General features: G+C 32.1%; 1 protein-coding gene across 1 annotated transcript in view; it reads left to right on the top strand.

Annotated features, from left to right (window-relative positions):
• LOC123293001 (serine/threonine-protein phosphatase rdgC) overlaps positions 1-15920 on the top strand; it is a 162985-nt gene that overhangs the window by 126683 nt on the left and 20382 nt on the right. The window contains exon 10 of the mRNA XM_044873716.1: positions 6824-6904. Within this exon, the coding sequence (XP_044729651.1) occupies positions 6824-6904 (81 nt within the window). The remainder of the gene's footprint in view (positions 1-6823; positions 6905-15920) is intronic.

Genomic DNA, 15920 nt, shown 5'->3' with positions numbered 1-15920 from the left:
TAAAAAAAAAATGATTAAAACGCGAAAAAGTATAATTACTAACATCTATATGCGAAATGAAGCCAATCATTAACATCCCCCACCGTCAGTATAAAACTTTACATACATATCCATCTCTCTTCACATTAAAAAAAACTGTATAACCGAGAACATAACAAAGAACAATGTAACAAACATTAAAAACAGGATGTGTATTTTCGAATAAGTATTTAAAAGTCTTGAGGTACCATTCTAAAAATAAAAGAACGGCCACTAAACGTTTTTCAAGAGTTCTATTTTTTAGACTACCAGGGATGTAAGTTGGACTACGATTGAAAATATGTTTTATTTATTTTATCACATTCTTTATCAAACATTTAACCCGAAACAAAAGTGACTCATAAGTTTAAAATGAAAAGGACTATAGGAGGAGGCCTATAGGAGAGATACTGACAGGCTTAGGTAAAACGTTTAAACGCTGAGTTTCTAGACTTGACTTAGACATTAACTTACCAGTGACCATTAAGCCATTAGCTTCATGAAAAACTTCAAGAGTAAAATGCTTTTTAAAGACCTCTTCCTATAAAAAACAACTTTTTCTTTAAAACTTTTCTCTTATCCACGCTAATTTCTTTCATATCCTGGCTCTACCATTCCTCACGAAGCAATAGTTCTGGTTTAGTACGTAATTCATTTCTGTGAGGCTCCTGTTTTTTTCCTAGTTCGTATACAGGGTGGATCATTTTAATCTATTATGGCAAATAGCTCATTCTGTAATTAACTATCAAAACTAACTTTAACAAAAGTTGCAAAGTTTTATAGGGACATCATGTTCTGACACTAGATTGGACACAGTTCTCTAGGTTTCTTTAATAGTCAGTTTAGATACTAAAACGTAAGAGATAGAATAACACTTTAAATTAGAAAGTTTTTTCGAAAATCGTTAGCTTTCGGAGGAAATGTGACTTAAAATTATATCATTATTGCATTTAATCGAAAAAAAAAATACTCTAAAAATACTATATTGCCCTTGAAGACTTTTGACTAAAGCATTTTCTCATGACTAGTGTGTTTTGTTTCATAAAATAAAAATGTTAGTTTTTTATGAGGATCAATTTTTTAATTTAAAGCGCTATTCTATCTCTTACCTTTTAGCATCTAAATTGACTATTAAAGTAACCCGGAGAACTTGGTCCAATTCGATGTTGGAACATGATGTCCCCCATCAAACTCTGCAACGAGCTAGTAGCCATATTGATTCCTTTTCGTAGTCCATTTCTTTGTCTTGGGCTTGGTTTATTGCCATTAAATCATGGTTTTTGAAAGAAGGTTTGTTAATACCACACCTAACACACTTTGGAGGTTCATATAATGTGTATCGATATTTCCCCATTTTATGAAACTCGTCTATGCAGTACAGAGCCAAGTCTTCCATGCACTGAGGATAGTTGCCGATATTAATTTGGGATTTTCCGTATTTTTATGAGTTCGTAGCTGTCTCACGAACTGTACACTGTTCACGAACTGTATTGATACGTAGACATATATTGGCCCTATTTACGTTACACATAGCCTGTACGTATATATTTAATCTATCCCCTATGGCATATGTGTAAAACGAAATTAGTTTAATATTTTATGTTTGTAATTCATTACGCTTTCTAGTTTTGTATTATATGTATATAAAAGATTCTACAGATTAAATCATCATATGATACAATTAGCTCATCAAAATAACACATACACATAGAACGGAGCTACATCATACATGGAAATTCAGCTCAAAATTGTAGGGTAGATATAGTTAAAAGATAGTTTTTCCCTGTATTAATCGAAATGTCCCCACGATAATTCTCCGAAAATAAAGTAACTGTTAATCTTTCAAATCACGTGTTTTTTGTTGCACTATGCATTTTATGTATAAAATAGTAATTCAAACAATTAGCGTCATATTCATCACGAACAAGTGAAAACAAACAATTGGCTGAATTAATTGTTGAATACCATGCATAGTCAGTGTTGATTTCTTTATCACATAACACATACATATATGTGACACATACATAACTGATATTCAAGTATGGTACATACTATAAAATTTCCGCATAATTGGCGCCCTCACGGGTAAACAGTGATGTTTACGAAAAAAATGTTGCAAGCAAAAGTTTTTTATTTTTTGATAAGGAACATTTTTTACATTTAATCTTTTGTTCTATCTCTAACGGTTTACAAAATGGATCCTACTGACCCAAGACCCAATTGACCTATGATGCTCATTTACGAACTCGACCTCACTTTTTACGACCTGAGTACGCTGTAAAAATTTCAGCTCGATATCTTATTTTGTTTTTGAGTTATCGTGTCCACAGACGGACGGACGGACAACCGAAAATGGACTAATAAGGTGATTCTGTGAACACCTATAGCAAAACTTTGTGCGTGGCATCAATATTTTTAAGCGTTACAAACTTGAGACTAAACTTAGTATACCTTGCATATTACATATATGCATGGTATAAAAAGAGATGCATATTAATCGCTGTTCTCGAACAAAATCATTTGATTAAACATGGATTTGAATATAACACTAAAGCGTATACTAACGATTTTTAAAATTTTCAAATTTTTGACAATCTTAATTCTATTTCTTCGTATATTATTGATACCCGTTCTCGAAATATATTTTTCGATTTTGAGCTGCAAAATGGATTGTGATATCTATTCTGGCAATTATTTTATCGACTGCTTAAAATTGTGAATAATGCCCAGTTTTTCCCTACCTATTATTATATTATATATTGTACACTTACTTTTAAGTTAATATTCAAAATTATTTTCTACATTCAAACGACTAAATGACGAATACGGTAATTAAACTGGATGCCGTAAAATAAAGCGTTATACTTTGTTCGCCTGATACATGTGTAAAATTTCATTTATATTTTTACACCCATTAATAAATAAATTAAATTAATTGTAGCTTAATGATTTTTTGTTAAATAATGTTGAAATCTGACTTATGGTCATTTCCAGATCAAAATTTAGTAACTGAACCCATATTTGACAAGTCGCTTTTGAACTGCTATATGTATATAAAAAAAAAAGAATATTTAAGGTAAATGTATCATATTACGGGATGTTAAGGCATAACGAACTTTGAGGCTGATTATTAAAATAAACATGAATTTTGGGAATTGGCTAATTGTCTCTATATTTTTTTCTTTGGCGACGTTTGTTAAGAAATTCTGCGACCTTCCTTGCTACCAAACCAAAATGAACTCAAAATCTCAAGAAATTCGCAGTAACTTTATATTTTCAACTTTCTCTAATAACTTTTCGAAAAATGAAGGAATTGAGTTGCAATTCTTGAAAAATACGTTAATTATGATCATAAAAAAGGATGGAAAATTTTAGCCCAATACATAACCTCAATTTTGAGAAAAATAATTTTTCTGAAAAATTTCAATTGCTCGTACAGTTCAGGCAAATTGGATTTTAACTTTTTTCTTAAATCGGATGATTTGCTTAAACTTTGCTTTTCTTCAGAAAAGTTCGTTCTTCTCAAAATTGAGATTATGTATCGCGCAAAAATTTACCACCATTTTTCGAAAAGTTATCAGAGAAAGTTAAAAATACGAAGTTACTGCGGTTTTCTTGAGATTTTGAAGATATTTTGCTATTTTCAGGGTTTGATATCAAGCAAGGTCGAAAATCACAATATTTTCTACCCTCAAAAATTAATTTAAATACCAATCTGGAGCGGGAGTACACTCCACATTACCAAACTCTCATAACCATTGAAAAATTAAATGTAACAAGTGAAAACAAACAATTGACTGAGTTAATTGTTGAAATACCATGCATATTGTTGATTACTCATCACATCCCATTGCACATACATTTACAATTTATATAATACATACTATACAATTTACGCCTAATTTGCGCCGTCACGGGTAAACAGTGATGTTTACAAAAAAATGTTTCAAACAAAAGTTACTTATTTTTTGTTAAGGAACATTTCAACTTTTGTTCTATCTCTAACGGTTTACAAGATAGGTCCTACGGACCCATAGGTCAAGACCCAATTGACTTATGTTGCTCATTTACGAACTCGACCTCACTTTTTACGTCCTGAGTACGCTGTAAACTTTTCAACTTGATATCTTTTTTCGTTTTGAGTTATCGTGTCCACAGACGGACGGACGGACGGACAGACAACAGGAAATGGACTAATTAGGTGATTTTATAAACACCTATACCAAAATTTTGTTCGTAGCATCGATATTTTTAAGCGTTACAAACTTGGGACTAAACTTAGTATACCTTGCATGTGACTTGCTGACGCGTCGGGAACACGTCTGAGTGGTTCGTATACGAACCAGGCGAAAAAACAAAAAATCTTTTGTATCAAAGAGCACTTCATTAAACAGAATATACAACCCAACACTCTTTTACTTTATGTGGCATTGCAACGAATGCTCGGTACAGTTAGTAAATATTTAAACAAATGCGCATATTTAACGGGAAAGTCCGTGTGACATTCATCAATTTCAAATTTTTTAAACTTTTAATTCCAATCATAGCATGAAGAGAAATTATTATCGAACTATTTTTTCTTAAAAATCAGATGCTACTTTTTAAATACATTGTATTCATAAAATTTTTATTCAAAGATTGATTAATATGGAATAAGCCATAAAAACAGAACCCATAAAATATTTTCAAATTATCTCTTTTTTTTATTTTTATGAGGGCTGCTATACCACGTGGAATTATTATATTATCCTTTTTTATTCTTTATGAACAGATTCGATATCATTTATGAAGTAATAGCTTACTCATCTAACATCTATCATCTAACATCTATGTCGTGGGTATGATGAAAGTTCATTGAAGAGTATTGCGTTAAGATATAAATTAAATAATATTGTGTATCAATCATTCAGCCAATCGATTTCAAATTAGTATAATATGACAAACAAAAATCCAAATTAAGAAAAATAATTCCCCAAAAAACAGAGGTATAATCAAAGCTTGTTATTAGCTTAATTTTCCATTGATTTGTTTTTGTTCAAATTTTTTAGATGAAAGAATTTACGCCATTATCTTGATTTCTGTAGTTTTTATAGCCTGTTTATAATTTGTTAAATACCTACAGTCTAATGGTGGGTCCACACGATACAAACTATTGTTTGTGCAGATGTACAGACTGAAAGTCTGAGTAAAATGTCCATGTAAATATGAAGACGAAATGTATGTGCAGACCATGGAGGTTATAAAGAAGGAGAACGATCGCTATAGAAAATATTGTCCCCAAAATATGGACAAAATAAGTGAGGCCCTGGGATCGCTAAGTTGTCTCATTAAAAACGGGCTGTTGTGCGCTAATTTCAAATGATCTATCAACGTTTAATATACGTGTATATAATATCATTCAAAGGAAAAAAAGGAAATAATGAAATTATTATTAATTATTATTATTATTATTATTTCCTAATGAATAAATTATAAATTATCTATTCTACTTTATAAATTTATCTATACTACTTTATAAATTTGAATGGTACTAACTTCATCTACTTGTACTCATAAACAGCTAACTTCGCAGATACTACTTACCGACGACAGCGCGGCTGGTGACTGAAAAAATGAACTATAAATTCTACAAATTTTAAGGAACAACCGAGACTTATCATTAATATGGAAATACTTCCAACTTCCGTGCTCAGATTTTTTTAACTCAGACTTTACCATCATACCGACTTTTGTCTGCACTGATTAGTTGCGCAGACAAAATTCTATAGAAGTCTGTGTGAAGTTGGTATCGTGTGGACCTACTATAACGCTAAAAAATATTGGTGGTAGAAACAAAAGTTAGGTACAAGTGCTCTGTAAGCCTATTTTAAACTTACCCGGGAAAATTTCATAGACCTAGCTTCCTTGTCTTGGCAACGATTTATTATTCGTGGAACTTGTATCAATCTTTAAAAAAAATGATTAGCGCACGAGCTGTTTTAGAAAAGCGAATTATCTCAGAGATTGAAAAAATTACACATTTTTCATAAAATCGAATATTGCAATTTTAATTTTTCAAGAATTTCTATTTCGAATACCAAGCGCCTAGAGAAAAAATCACAGGAGTACTTTTTTGCTAAAAATTTATCAAAAACTACCAAAAAAATTTATATTAAAAAAATTCAAAATTTTGTACTTTGCGCGTTTTTCTAAAGACTTTAACTTCAAACGTTAATTAGTAGTAAAAGATCTTCAGTTCGATATGGTAGAAATGAAATATATCAGAGTATTTTAAGTTTAGTCCCAAATTTGTAACGCTTTGAAATCTTAACGATACGAACAAAATCTTGTTATTTCTTTTTTGTTTCAATTTCGTTAATTCTTTTCTGTTTTTTATCTGTATAGGTGAGAGAAGCTGTTACCTTACCAGCATGTGCGAGAAAGATGTACTTCAATTTGCTTTAGTTCAGATTCGACTCTTTAATAATAATTTCTAGGCTTATTTTCAGGAAAAGTTTTAAAATGTGTTTTTAAGCTGGTAGTAAATAAATATGTTCTTGGTTCAAGGAAATATTTACTTATTATACTTTCATATTTAAGCTGTCAAATACTTATTCTCGTGAGTGAAGTACTGAGATCGTTGACTCAAGAAATTTTTCCCTGTTATAAGAACATCATTAACCAAGTAAACTCATTTACTTCAATGCGAGTAAATACTAACTGTTTACTAAAAGAAAAACTAACTATTTTATTTAAAACTTTTATCTAATAAACAATTATATTCATTTTTCGTTCAATTTTTTTATAAAAGTAATTTTTGTTACAGTATGTATCACTGTTAAGGCCACCAATTACAGAAAGTTCAGCACCTGGGGCGGATGTCATTGATAAAGTAGAATGGAAACAGGTATGTAAGTTGCAATCAAATCACTTGACCTTTTTATTGTTTAGTAGTAATATACCCTCTTAAAACCGTTATATTTCAATTTAACTTTTTTCTTTTATACCTTTTTCTAATTGGTTTTATCGTCTAACACAATTTCGAAATCCATTCCTGTAAATGTATTTACTTACAGGATGTATCAGAACAAATGGTCAATTATCATAATTGAGCTGGATTGAGCACATGAAAATGAGAACTACTTTTAGAGCTAGTTTTAGACCTACCATTGGACACCAACTTTCAAAATAAGTTCTCGGACACATTTTACTCATACCAAAATATTTGTTCGGTGATTTGGAACCCCTTCCACTCTCCTTATGGCCTACTACAGCCTTACCTATGATCCTCTCGCGAATAGAGCGAAATGAAAGACATTTTGTATTTTCTATTAACAAACAAACATCAAACATTGTAATTTAAATAAAAGCTTATAAAAATAAAAATATTTATTATCTACAAGATAACAGTTTTCATAAGATTGAAAACGATTCTTCGTTCTGGGAGAAGCACAATTAGCATAATATACCGAAACACATGTTTTCCAATTAACACTCGACCCTAATACACTTAATTATAATTCTATTTTACTCTCAATTGACTAAACATGTTCCCTATCAATACGAGAATATGTGGTGTGACAATAGCAAAACTATAAATTGTTATTCATATAGTATGAGAGCGGGATACGTTTTCGGGAGTTTAATGTAAGTTGGTCGCTGGATGGGCGTTAGTTAAGCATTCGAATTTCAGTCGGCCAAATTAAAAAAAAAAAGTTCAACTATAAAACTAAATCATATTAAAATTAATTATTTGGTCCAATATTTAACAGGGTGTTAGCAAAGACAAAACTGTCTAGCAATTTTAAATTATGTTTCTAAAATGACAAATTTTAAAGTCAGTAATTTTCTGACATCAGTTTTCATTTATTCGCTTGTTTAAAGCAGCAAAATTCGGAGGGTGATACTAAACATTTGTTCAGCGTTATCGAAAATGCTTAGAAAAGTGTAATCATGCTGGAAATATCCTCAAATTATAATAAACTATCTGTACCCCCGCCGCCACCATGGGATTGCATTTAAATAGATGAGAAGAGCATCTTGTAAATTTTATGAAAAAATTGATAAACCCCCGACGAAAGACTTTACAAATTTTAAATGACTGACAATAATCCTTACCGAATGACAAGCCAGGATTTTGTAAGAAAATCTTTTATACTGCATTTCCTTTAAAAATCTGTTAAGCAATTTTCTATCTTCAATAGTTTGCTAATTTCTGCCGTTTCGAACTTTACTCATATAGCTTTATTGTTTCAAATATTTTATTCAAACGATAAAATATGATTTCACATTTTCGATTAACAAAGAGATTTTCCTAACATACTGCTTGGGAGAATAATAATTAGAATTGTTTTTTGTAAATATTTTTACAAATAGTAATTATTAAGTAGTTACAAATAGTAATTAATAGTAGTAATTATTTCCGTATTTGACTACAAAATTATTTACAGGGGTTTTATATATATAAAATTTCATCCTCACTTCCAACCCCCCTCCAATCTTTAACTCTCTCGGGGGTTAAATATAGTTAAAAACCATGTTCGAATCAGGTTGTATTTGGTGCAAAAGTTTGAGCTCAATCGATGCGGAACATTTTGAGTCCATAAGCAATACCCAAACGAACATAACATTTTTAAATATATTGGCAGGTAGACAGATTGAAAAAAAAAAATATTGTTGATTTGACTAGTATGATTTAGGTACTGCCATACTATCTGAATAGAATTTTAATTAAATAACTGATAGTCCTTAACGAGATTCGTATTTCGATTCTATTCGATTAAAATGTACGAGTCTGTTAAGCATATCAAACTCAAAATGATTACGAATGGTAGACACAAACAAACATACATTGTAACAATAAATATTTAGATGGGGTGCGTTAACGTATGATATATTGTAAGATATACAAACATATTTGACGAAGTTACGTAGACGGTGAAAATGATCATTAATTAATTAATTAATCGGAGTGAGAGCTACGCTGTAAGCGAGTACCAGGTGTTTAAGTGGGCCCAAAGCAGGGTATCGAGTAATAGAACTCAAAACCATTCCCAGAGGATTTATTCGCTGATCTAATTCCTTGTCAAGGAACCCCAATATGCATCAGTATAGATCAACCTTAATATCACCAGTGTCTGAAACAGTTAGTGTAAAACACCACAAATCTTGGCAAATAACAATTTATTTAACAATATCAAATATATAGTGTTTACAATTTTTTAACAAGAACTTAATTACCAAAAATGTAATCAATTACACAAACAGCCTAATGGTAGATAAGAATTTATTTAACAATATCAAAAATATAGCATTTACAATTTTTCAAACAAGAACTTAAATTACCAAAAAAAAATGTAATGAATTACTCAAACAACCTAAAGGTAGATAACTATTTAATTAACAATATCAAAAACACAGTATTTGACAATTTTTAGCAAGAACTTAAATTACCAAAAATGCAATAAAGTACATATTCATACATATACATATACATACCGAAATAAATTTTATCACAAAATCAGACTTGAATAATAGTGAAACGTTCGACACGTTTTACACCAACTTAAATAAGAATAACGACGTTATAATGAACAACAATATTAAACTAATTTACGGAAACTATCAAGAAAAACTTAACAAGTGCGTTCGACATGACGCGTTCCGTCTACTGTAGATTAATCGCAACCTTCCCTAAAATTAAACCTAGTAATCTACTAAAACATGTATATATGTATCGACTTAAATTTTACCAACGAAAACAGAGCGTACCGTAATGAAACTTTAATACGTTTTTACCTATACTTAAAATGAAAACGCCATAATAAACCGCGCTACTAACACGAGCTTACAAAACAATCTTAACCATATATTAATTTTAAAACTTACTTAAAACGGTATATACCGACCAAAATTTATCAACAAAATCTAGAATGTGTAGACATGAAACGATTAACACGTTTGTCGTTGCAAAAACCGCGACATAAGCATACAAAACATCTTCAGAAGGCACGTGTTAGATTTTTCTTGAAAACGTTTTATATAACTATTATAAATAATCTAAGCGCCTTTCACGCCGTGAATATAAAAAAAACCATAACGCAACATCCTTGGACCAATTGATACGTATGTATCGATTTAAAATTATTAAAATTTACCTCGACATAGCGTGGATTGATTGATAAAAATGCAAGCAAAGCAAAATCAAAAGTTAACAGTACCTTCGAGACATCGTGTATATTCGTAATTATCGTACTTTTTATTTCTTTTTAATTTTTAAAAACCACTAAACCACATTGTGATCTGGTAAGCCATGTTGGTTATCCTCATCGAATGTCAGTGCTCTGTCTTCCATCACGGTCCACCACATAAGAGGAAGCCGTATTTAATTTTTATAACCATCTAACGAATTTTCTCCCCACTACATTTATTATTAAAAAAAAAAACAAAAACCCTAACATTTTTGACGTTTAACAGACCAATAGATAAAATGAAGGCTAGTGCTAACCGCAAGAAGGTTGAATATGAAGACAACTTCACACTAATGAATGGTTACATCGTAACATCCCAAGCGGCCTAAGGAAAAAAAATTTTTGGGAGAACAAAAATTTTTTCTGTATACATATATGTATACTTCTCTTTACGCATATGCTATTGCTTGCATTGTGAATCAAAATACGAAAATTTATATATAAACTTATTAGGTAAAGAAAATTAACTGATAATGTCTCTGAAGGAGCTTACTTAGTAAAATAACTTAATTAGTTAGCTACCACTTCCGTAGGGCTTGATATATTGGATGTGCGACTTCTTAACATTTTCCGAGCCGATTTCTTGAAGTTCCACAGAAACTGGTGTTGTGAATCTAACGATTTTATAAGGACCACTGTATTTATCCATGAATTTCTTATCCCGTTCAGTTGTAGATATTAAGGCATGATTCTTCAACATAACTAATTGGTTTATTTTAAACTTGGATGCGTAATCGAGAGTTGGCTTTGATTTTTTAACAAAATACTCTTTAAGGTTTTTTCTTACAAAACTTAAGTCTGGCTTTTCGTCACATAAATCAATATTGAGTGCGAGATCCATTGAAGTGTTCAATTCTCTGCCAAAAAACACAACCGCCGGCGTACATTTAATCGTTTGATGAAACGATCTATTGTAATTATATACGACATATGGAAGCATATTACTCCACATCTTATGTTGTAAACCATACTGCATCATAATGGCTGTTAAATTCGTTTTAATATTTTGGTTATTACGTTCACTCATATTGCTTTTTGGGTTATATCCAGATGTAAAAATTGCTTTCACTCCATGAGCCATTAAAAAATCTGCGAGCTTCTGTGCTCTAAAAGCCGATCCGTTGTCCGATGTAAGTAATTTAGGAAAACCATATTGTAAGAAAATCTCTCTTAAGACAGCGGTAGTAACATCCGCAGTTGATCTTCGTGTAGCTTTCGCTACGACATACTTGGAAAATCCATCAACAACCACTAAAATAAAACGGGAAGAATCAGTAGATGTAATTAGGGGACCAATATAGTCTATATATAAATGAGACCACACTTCGTTTGGAGGTATTAAGGCCAGATTTGGAGCACTATTTAAGTTCGACGATTTCGAAGACGCACATACCCTACACTCACTCACAAAAGCTTTTACAGTTTTAAACAATTCTGGGGACCAAAATCTTTTAGCGATGTCCCGGTAGGTTTTTAACGTACCATGGTGCATAGTAGAGTGAAAATATTCCAGAACAAAACTCAACATGGTATTCGGTAACACGATTCTTTTGTTACGATTTTTTCCGACGAAACGACAAAGTAAACCATCACGAATAAAGAAGTTTTTAACATTTTTGCCTGACTTTATGTCAGCGTAAACGGAACTACAATATTCTGAAAGCCTTTGAGCTTCACGTACTGATAAATACCCTTGCGGAGTAGAATGAACTAATGTATTTAATAAAGCCACTGGGTCAGATTCTGAAATACTTTCCTCTTTAACATTTTTATCATTAACATCAAACAAGCGTGACAGAGCGTCACTCACAAAATTGTCCTGTCCGCGAACGTGAACCGGGGTAAAGTTAAAACGTGACATCTGGAGAATCCAGCGCGAAAGTTTATTGAAAGCCTGTGGTTGCTTGAAAATCCAAATTAATGACCTTGCGTCAGTTTCAAGGACGAATTCTCTCTCCAAAAGATAATCTTTGAAATGAGCTAAAGATTTTACGACTGCCAACAATTCAAGTTCATGAGCACAATATCTAAACTCAGCGTTTTGGAGTCTTCTAGAAAAAAATTCTATGGGATGCCTGCCATCGTCAAAATCTTGGCTTAATGTGCCAGCAATACCTTTGGAACTAGCGTCCGTGGTCAAAATAAACTTTCTTTTAAAGTCCGGAAATCTTAATAATGGGGGGGAAATTAATGCCTTTTTTAACTTTTCAAACGATTCATAATGTACCGACTCTATAATGAATTTTGCGTTTTTCTTTTTAAGAGCGTTCAAGGGTGCGACTATTGTACTAAAATTTGGGATAAATTTTGAATAGAAGGCACACATACCAACAAATTTTTGTAAATCTTTAAGCTTTCTAGGAAACGATAAATTTATAATAGCTGCACATTTATCAGGATCGGGAACTCGACCTTGATTTGAAACGACATGGCCCAAAAGTTTTAAACGAGTCATACATAGTTTAACTTTGTCCGGGTTCACTGTTAAGTTCAATTCTTTGAATTTTGACAAAACTCTATTAATTTGAGATAAATGTTGGTCCAAGGATGAACTATAAATGATTAAATCATCATAATATTGTAGAAAAAATTGTTCTTTTCTAAACTGAGCGAACTCTCTGACTAGATATCTATTTAAACCTTGAGCGGAATTTACTAAACCAAAAGGCAACACTGAAAAGGCATACTGACCCACCTGCGTAATAATTGCTGTAATATGGCGCGAGTCCTGGCTTAACGGAATTTGGTAAAACGATTGATTTAGATCAAATACAGAAAAGTACTTTGCGGATCCTAGACTATTAAAGATTGTGTTCATTTTACATGCACTAAACGGATCAAACTGAATTTTAGTATTTAAAAAACGATAATCAGCGCATAACCTAACACCACCCGACTGCTTAGCTACGAAAAATACTGGTGAGGCGTATGGACTCTGACAGGGGAATAATATACCCGATTCTACTAATTCATTAATATGTTCCTCCAATAAAGGCAGCTTGTCCGGAGGGAGATAGTACGGGCCTTTCCTGACGGGTTCAAAATCTTTTAGGATAATTTTGTACTCATAATTTCTAGCTCGTCCGGGAGTTTTGGTAAGTACCATAGGATAACTACTAATAATACTGTTAAGCCGCTTCTTTTGTAACTCGTTTAATTCAGCCTTAAATTCCGTAATGACCGCGATTGAGTTTTGAAGAAACTTTTGTTTTTCGAAAGGAATAGATACAGCAAGATTAAATGAGAATATGACCCGTGAAATTGAAAAATCTAACAAGATACCGCATGTAGACAGTGTATTGGACCCAATAATTACGTCGTATGGTAAAAATTCGGTAATAAAGAATTTAGCAGTCCATGAATACGAACCTAATTTAAAATGTAAAAGACAAAATTTGTTCAGCTTTAAAGATAAAGCACCAGGCAAATACGCTTCGATTTCAGCTACTTGAATTTTTATTCTACGGGGATCAAAAATTTTTTGGAGACATCTTGTAGTGATTAAATTTAATGTGCTACCTGAATCGAGCAACGTGAGAATTTGGTAATTGTAAAATGAGAGGTAGACTAACGGAAGTTTTGTTTGAACATGTCGAGGTTCAGTAATTAGTTTTTTGGATTCGGTGTATTGGAGCTGGCAAAAGAAACATTGCGATTCAAGGATTCACGATTCTGATTTGCAACGGAAGAATTTTGGTTAGGTACCCTAGAATTTGAAAAACGCGAATTATTATACCTTCTTCTACGGCATTCTGAAATATGATGACCTCTAAATTTACAGTAGCTACAAGTGAGTACCCGACGATTACTTGGATATGAATTATTAGAATTATGATTACTATAAGAATTGGATTTATTGATATCTGAAGTCGAAAATTGTGAGCTACCTTGAACGCAAGAATAACCGTTGCCAGATCCACAGACCGAATTTGCGTTTGAAGCATGGGCCGAAACCATGTTCGGAACCCTATTTGGGCAATTATGTCCCTTTAAGGTGCAGCATTGAAAACTACACATAGCCTGAGGGGCGTTAACGTCGAGAACCGAATTTCTGTTCGGAGACGAATATGAATTTAAATCATTAAAAGTGCATTCATGAGAACTACACGTGGCCGGTTGGGCATGTAAAGCAGACGAATCTGTAGTCGACCGTAATAAAGCTTCGACCTTTGGCACACCATTCGATTCAAACTGGGTGTGACCTAACGGATTAGAGACGGACGGACTTAAACTTTGCTGCTCAGAATATTGAGACAAATCTCTGACGCGTGATTGAATTTCTTCAACCTTAACGCAGAGTTTCTCTAACTCATCATAGCTATTGGGTTGAGGGTACAGCTTTAAGAGATCAAAGGTTGAATGATTCAAATGAGAAAATATGATTTCAATAACTTCAACAGGACTAAGCTTAGGACAGAGAATCCTTGAATACCTCCGAATATCGGAAGCGAAAGTAAAAAACTTTTCGTTTACATACTGTTTTCTACGAATATTTTTGTCCACCAATTGGTGAAGCTCAGATGATGACAACAACGCCAAAAGTCTCTGCTTAATAACGACCCACGACAAATCTTGTATGATAAATGAAGCCCATAGTTGTCTAGAGTCAGGCGACATTTTTGAGGTAAGAAACTTTATAATCATATCTTGTTTAAGAACATTTAATGTCATTAAATCTTCGACTTCCATACAGAAATCTACTATGGAAGTAGAAATAAGAATATTTAATACCGGCACGCGAGTAGATAAGTCACGAATTAACGAATTTTCAATGTTAGAAGAACAATTATGTTTAATACTCATCTTAGAAACATTGCTGGTTTGTTGTGACACATTTTCTGTCAGCTGGTTTACGCAATCCACTAGAGTATCCAACTTTTGAGTAACCAATAATAATGTTGCAGCTGTGACAGATCTCCGTGTTTCTCCATCAATACTAACATTTGCTGATTCCGGCATCTTGATTCAATTTGTTTCTAACGAATTTTTTATGTACTATTCTCGATCCATGCAATTTTTTCTCATAAAAAAAAAATAAACAAAGCGTTAAGTAAAATCAAAATAAACTCAAAACATACATATACATATATATAGCAAATTATTAAGGAAAATCTACACGAGAAAACGTTGCACCCACTGATGCATATTATTTCCGCTTACTACCAAATGTAACAATAAATATTTAGATGGGGTGCGTTAACGTATGATATATTGTAAGATATACAAACATATTTGACGAAGTTACGTAGACGGTGAAAATGATCATTAATTAATTAATTAATCGGAGTGAGAGCTACGCTGTAAGCGAGTACCAGGTGTTTAAGTGGGCCCAAAGCAGGGTATCGAGTAATAGAACTCAAAACCATTCCCAGAGGATTTATTCGCTGATCTAATTCCTTGTCAAGGAACCCCAATATGCATCAGTATAGATCAACCTTAATATCACCAGTGTCTGAAACAGTTAGTGTAAAACACCACAAATCTTGGCAAATAACAATTTATTTAACAATATCAAATATATAGTGTTTACAATTTTTTAACAAGAACTTAATTACCAAAAATGTAATCAATTACACAAACAGCCTAATGGTAGATAAGAATTTATTTAACAATATCAAAAATATAGCATTTACAATTTTTCAAACAAGAACTTAAATTACCAAAAAAAAATGT

The sequence above is a fragment of the Chrysoperla carnea genome, chromosome 2 (assembly GCF_905475395.1).
Source record: "Chrysoperla carnea chromosome 2, inChrCarn1.1, whole genome shotgun sequence".
Classification (NCBI taxonomy): Eukaryota; Metazoa; Arthropoda; class Insecta; order Neuroptera; family Chrysopidae; genus Chrysoperla; species Chrysoperla carnea.
This window is presented reverse-complemented; position numbering and strand designations above follow the sequence as displayed.